Source organism: Phragmites australis, chromosome 21 (assembly GCF_958298935.1).
Source record: "Phragmites australis chromosome 21, lpPhrAust1.1, whole genome shotgun sequence".
NCBI classification, from domain to species: domain Eukaryota; kingdom Viridiplantae; phylum Streptophyta; class Magnoliopsida; order Poales; family Poaceae; genus Phragmites; species Phragmites australis.
The window spans coordinates 3,982,418-3,988,922 of record NC_084941.1 but is presented as its reverse complement, the minus strand read 5'-3'; the positions used below and the strand labels follow the sequence as shown (position 1 = coordinate 3,988,922).

At 47.5% G+C, this 6,505-nt stretch overlaps 2 protein-coding genes across 2 annotated transcripts; one reads left to right on the top strand and one right to left on the bottom strand.

Annotated features, from left to right (window-relative positions):
• The first annotated feature begins 908 nt into the window (after positions 1-908).
• LOC133903657 (uncharacterized) lies at positions 909-4,210 on the top strand. The gene is made up of 6 exons (XM_062345092.1): positions 909-1,069; positions 1,164-1,219; positions 1,313-1,436; positions 2,146-2,252; positions 3,736-3,802; positions 3,886-4,210. Exons 1-6 carry the CDS (start codon positions 988-990, stop codon positions 3,963-3,965), a joined length of 516 nt encoding a protein of 171 aa, XP_062201076.1. The 5' UTR covers positions 909-987; the 3' UTR covers positions 3,966-4,210.
• Positions 4,211-4,825: 615 nt separating this feature from the next.
• Positions 4,826-5,886, bottom strand: LOC133903656 (pectinesterase inhibitor 7-like). Its single transcript, XM_062345091.1, has one exon. It carries the CDS (start codon positions 5,724-5,726, stop codon positions 5,079-5,081), a length of 648 nt encoding a protein of 215 aa, XP_062201075.1. The 5' UTR covers positions 5,727-5,886; the 3' UTR covers positions 4,826-5,078.
• Between the last annotated feature and the right edge of the window lie 619 nt (positions 5,887-6,505).

The window sequence follows — 6,505 nt, the reverse complement described above, 5'->3', positions numbered from 1 at the left end:
TTTTAGCCACTTTTTGAACATCTAAATGGATTAAAATGAAAAAAATGTTCAACTGTAAAGTTGTAAATATCATTAATAGATACAATTTTCATATAAAGTATCATCTCCATCTAAAATCATATGAAAAAATTATGAATTTTTTAATATCGTATGTGAAATGTATGACTTGGAGTGCCGATAGGCCTAGGGATGGTAACAGAGCAGGATGGGGTTGAGGTGCCTCCCGTCCCCACCCTGTCCCCGTTATCGAAAGCCATATCGAGACAAATACTCGCGCCGTCCTCATCCCTATCGGATCCCCGAACTCCGGCGGACCCTCGCCGGGGTGGGCACGACGGGCGCGTTGGGGTGGGCGTGGCGGGCGTGATGAGCAGGCACAACGATGAGCGGGCGTGGTGGGCGGCGCACGGGTGCGGCAAGCGGCCGGATGAGCAACAGACTCAAGACACATGGAGCCCCGTGGAGAGAACTCTGTCCTCGCCTCCCGACTTGGACTCAGGGGTCCTACCTCGTTGCCCCATGGGGCAAAATCTGGCCCATCCCCGCCCCACTCGGGGTGGATCTCCGTCCTCAAAGGAAAAATTGCCACTCTTAAACATGCCTCTATATATGTGCCAAATAAGATATCAGTACTTTAATTATTGACTAGCCACCTATCCACAATTAGGATGCCAACTTAGACATACTTATACAAATTTCCTATTTTAAATAATATTTTTGCAATTCCAATAAAATAATATTATTTAAAAAGTCCATCTCACTGAGTCGCTGTCCTCGTGTTCTATGCGCCAGTACGATCCGTGAATACGCGTAACCAGCCGATAAGTGTACTCTCAATTTCCGCTTTTGCAATGAGGAAGCGTACTCCTTGGTCCTTGCTTACTGCTTACAAGAGGGGCTGATCGAAGGCGCCTTCTGCGAACTGATCCCTCACCTCTCTCTCTTTCCCTCTCCGACGAAGAAGCCCCGCCACCGTCAGTCCCGACGATGCAGCAGCGGCGCGTCGCCTCCGGCCGGCCGTCAGGAACGGACGGCTCCGACTTCTCCTACCGCATGGTCGTCGACTCCCGTAAGCACCCACCGCCCAAACCACCGAACCCTCGCTTCCAACGCCTCACCCACACCTCTCCCCTAACTTCTGCGATTCTTGCGAGCCTTTGCAGGGTACCAGAGGGTCGCTGAGGGTAGATCCCGCCTGGCCCGCCTCATCCTCGTGCAGGTCACGGCACAGCTCGAGCTCGAGTCACTCCTCCCTCTATTGCCGTCGTTGGCGATTCCTGATCTGATTAGTGCTCGTGGTTTTCTCCTGCAGGCGCTGCACCAGGTGGCCGGGGGCGCGCTTCTGTTGCTCTCGTTGTCCAAGGGGGTGGAGGCGAACAAGTTCGCAGTGCTGTCAGTAGCCGCGGGACTGCTGGCTATTGTGGTGGGGGAATTAGGTGATGTTCAACTTCCTGGGTTAATCTCAGTTCTGATTCCAGACATACTTACTAGATCAACCTCGCTTTGGAGTTTCAATCGAACTACTCATGGCACTGAGCAAAAAATGGAAGCATCACCTAGCAAGACATAGGCGATGAAAAAGGAAAATGTTTCATGATTGTTTATAGTCTATAGTCTAGACTCTATAATAGAGGAAACGTCACCTGCATTGGCTGTTGTCAATGCATTTGTTCATGTAGGCAGTTAAGGAGATAGGAGAGGATTGTTTGACTGTGCTTATCATCTATTGAGTGTTTAGGTATTTCATCTATGTTTTGCCAGAACCAGCAAACAAATCTGATTTCTTCTGATTTTAATCCACAACATGAAGCCCTGTCCACAGAAGTACATCCACTTGCATGCTTTGGACACAATCATGTTAGGATCAGCTGGAAGGCATTAAAGCACGCTATGAGCCTTCCTTGGCAAGCAGCAAATTGTATCAATGTCCACAAAAACAAGTCTGTTTCATTGAACATCCTCAACCACACCTTAAACATATGGAGGAGTTTTTGGGGTCACGAATCAGGACACCTGAAGAAATGGTCTTCTACTCTTTATTCATGTTTTTTCAATGGGCGTCCTTCTTCCAGTGTGTTGTATGAATTAAACTTTGTCAGATTATTGACTGTTCTTGGCCTGATGTTGTTGTTTGGTGCTCCACAGGGCGGAGGCGGACAATGGCAGTGCTGCTTCGGCTGTACACAAGCTTGTCATCAATTGCTGTTGCATTCTCTGTGACGTGCATTATTCGGTCAGAATTGTTCTTGAAGGTTCGGACTATGAAATTTAGAACCTAAATGTTTTATGCAAGTGATATGTGTGAAGTTATATCTGATGCAAGTCCTTTTGTATATCTTTTGTGTTTCTTGATGCTATCCAAGCAAAAGCATGAGCTGAACCTTCTTAAATTTTTGCACAAAGCAGCATGCCTCGTTAAGAGTGTTACTTCATTTAGTTGGCATTTGTAGAGGGTTGGTTTAAGTAGCAATTGTATATGTTGTTCTGGCCTTAGTCTTGTCAGCACAGTACATGACCTATCCCAGACACATGCTCAAGCTGGGTGATGGATTGTACAATTGTGTGCTGATCGAAACATGTAATTGGAATTTTGCAAAGACTACCTGTTTATAGAGACTTTAGAGGTGGATGTCCCACCTGGGGAGTACATTCACTAGAACGAGGCTAAAAAAAAGTTAACCAGGACCTGCACAAGTGGCGGAGCATGTGGTTCAATTTGATGCACAGTGCTTACATGGGCTTGGCATTCTGTGGATCCTCTTGAAAGAGAGGGGTGCCCTTGGGGCTATCTAGCATGCTTGTTTCAAGTTAGGTTCAAGAGCTGAAAACATGCATATGCACGCACCCTTTCACATCATATCGCAGTTCTTTCCTTAAATATTGCTGGAACCCATATGTTTGTTCATTCTGGTGTTGGATCATTTTGTCATGCCATAATAAACATATACATGTGTACATTGTATTCTTTTGACTTGAAGAAGTCTTTATTGCCAGCTCTGGTTAATATTCTGTCTACCTATCCAGATTTTCCTCAAAGAAATGTAGTACGATCATGATTTTGTAGGGCCAAACAAGAAATTAGGATTCAAGTTCATAGCAAATTATAATGTCCTGTACATGCAAACTTGAACCTGGCTTTACGGCACTGCTGTATAAACAGCTTGTGTATTAAGTGATGGATTCATTTTTGGCGGCATATCTAGTGCAAAAGAATGTTGGTGATATAGAGATGAGCAGAAATATAAGCCTGTCTTGCAAAAGAAAAATATCTGTAAGTAGGTCCCTCTATTGTCATGATCCTTTTGAAAGATGGCTGTCTTTCAGTGTCATGCCCGCATGGCTGAGCTAGTTGACAGGTATAACGATATAGTCTTATCTTAATCAGTTAATCTCAATAATTCCAGTAGCAATAACTCAGGTGTGCACATTTTATCCAGTAATCGGTTATCATGCCAGTAATCACCTGTTAGTTGATTGCTTAGTTAAACTTGAATTAATCTTCGATGTTAAACTTAAGTAAATCTTCGATGTTAGTCGATTCAAAGCAAGATTTCTGCTTCATTTCACTTCATTGCCTGCTGCTGATGTTGGGGTTTTGTGGTATCACCTATGCACTTTGCAGTTCCTTTTTCATGCTTTTGTGTGTGAATTTGTCTTTTGCTTTGTCATGTCACATTTGCCACACTGTTTTGAGATATGAATATCATTAGTTATGTGCATCTGGTTGTTGTGTAGGTTATGAAGCAGAACACAGCAGCCATAACAAGCTATGAACTGATCGATGCGGTTCGTGTTGCCCTCGGTATGTCCTAGATAAACTTATTTGAATTATAGTCAAGATATTTGTTGCTAACTTGTGTGGTCTAACATCCTTCATTATGTCAGGTGTCCTGCTGCAATTGGTGGTCATAGCTACAACTACCAGACTTCTGCAAAATATGTCTCCTCCCAAGAGAGCTTCATGAATGACATTGTAGATGTGCTCTGCATAGAACATACATGCTTTTCGGTTAAATATTGACCGAGTGCTATAGTCAATTAGACATGTAACGAAGCGGCAATTGGTGCAAAACCTTCTCGGCAATCATGAGTTACTTGTTTATTTCCTCTTTTGTTCTCCTTCCCTCTGTTGACCTGGTTTGGAAAATTGTGGTGCTCGGTGGCGCATTGAAGTTAAAAGGCTAATGAAACATTTCTATTGCTCATCTCAGCATGTGCTGTGTTGCTATCTGTTCGCTTGCGATGGCAGTTGCTACTACTCTGGCCAGTTTTTTGAGGTGCTGATTGCTGAAATCAGCTCTGCAATACTGGCACCTGTTCATTGCAGTAGCAGCTGAAGGCACAAGATAGCCGTCAAGTGCCGGCTACAGAGCTCAAACAATCGATTCGATCCTACCTACATAAGGATGCAAATAATCACCTACATAAGGATGCCAATAATCTCATTGACAACTTCGGTCATCATTTATACGATATGAATATGACTCTGAGTGTGACTTGTAATCATGTCCATTTGTTGATGTTGTGTTTCATGTCTTGTGAATTAGCAGTTGATAGATACTTTGCTTTTGTAGTCCTTCGGACGTTCTGACTTCCATTCACTCTACTAGTCCTGACCAGTGCTTGGGTAGTTGGGCACTTGACAGCGGCTTTATTCGAAAACTACTCCTGAACAGAGTAGGTTCTTGTTGATCTAAGTGGTTGATACCGATATTCTGGTTTCAATATAGCTGCTCATATCAGAAGTACTTGAATCCCTATTTTAATATTGGATCACATTTGATAGTCCTTTTTCTGTCGCATCCATCTTTTCGAAAACTTTGGAGCAATAACCAATCATGCATGTACTATATCATAAAAATACATGGACCAACATGCACGACACGACAATTAATCCGTGACTCTTCCATTGGCGGCTGTAACACATCATTCTGCTAATCAGATGCGACCATGCTAATATCACTATAATGATCTCATACTGCCACAGCATGCAAAAGACGTATGCGTATGCACAAGGCATCTACGTGGTGATGGTGTATACACAAGAAGCATGCACTTGAGTATCTTGTGTGTGTGACCTACGGCATCTGCTTGGCCATGGCGTTGACGATGCAGAGCGCGTTGGCCGTCAGGTGCGCGACGCCGACGACGTGCCCGCGCACGGCCTCCCTCGCGCCACCCCCGCCCGCGGCCTCCCCCTTGAACCCCTCCATGCACATGTCGTCGTCCGTCAGCGCCGCGCTCGCCCACGTCTTTACGCTGTCCACCTGGAACCTCACGTTCCTGCTGCTGCTGCTGCCGCCCCCCGCCGCCTTCCCTTTCTGCTCCTCCTCCCCGAGGCGCGCCATGGCCTCCACCGACTGCCGCAGCATGCCGACGGAGTCCCCGAGCATGCTCACGCAGTCCTGCGCCGCCTCCGCCGCCACGGGCGCCAGGTGGCCCGCGGCCGCCATCCCTTTCATCGCGGCCGTCGCGTTGCGCGCGCCGCCGAGAGTCACCGTCAGCGCGGCCCACGACAGGCGCACCGGGCTGGCCCCGACCTCCGCCGCGTACGAGGCCAGCGTCGCGTCGCACAGGGACGGGTACTCCGTCCCCGCGCACCACGACTTCACGAAGCCCGCCGCCGCGGCGTCAACGGAAGAAGGCCCCGGCCGCGCCGTGACGGCCCCGCACCAGCTGCACGAGAGCAGCACCGAAAGAAGCAGCAACGAGACGCTGCGTGCCATGGCTTCGGAACGCACGCACGCACGCACGAGAGCACGTAAAGCCACGACCGTCTGCTACGTGCTCGTAGTTCTCACTGGTCACTACCTCTGCTGCAGAGTGGCGTACGAGTTTGCGTGGAGAAGAGTGCGGGATGAAGGCGCGGGTCATATAAGGGCGAGAGGATAAGGGGTGCGCGCGGCGTGGAGTTCACGGGCGTTGTTATTGTTCAAGCGCCTAAAAATACCGTTTTGTTAGGTGGACGATTTCTAACCATCGGATCTGTATCTGCGGCGTCTGTCCTTTGTTCTTCCTAGGTCACACTTTGTTCCTGTCGTGCTCTCTCACCAGCTCACCCCGCCACCAGATCTATGTCTATAACCTGCTGCCGCACTAACCACTCTATTTTTCTCTTCCCACTGCCAACCCATCACCTGCAGCGCTAGTGCTGTCAACGTCGCCTCACCATACCGCCGGTTTGATCGTCACCCTATCCTCCCTTTAACCTCGTAGGGTCACCGAGGAACCCGAATCAACCCCCCCCCCCAACTCGTCTAAGCTGTCGTGTTCACACCGTAGAGTTTTCCGGTGACTGAACTAAAGGTCTGTCGCCAGCATGCACGGCTACATGCATGTAAGACCCCTTTTCCAGGATCTCATGTGCTTCTTGTATCAGTCTCTTAATCAAGTAGCTGATACACACAGTATAACAGTTGTAGTATCACAGTCAAACTTTAAATATACGTATTAAGGTTACAAAGTATAAGGGGTTACAAACCATAGCGTATATTACAAATCTGGC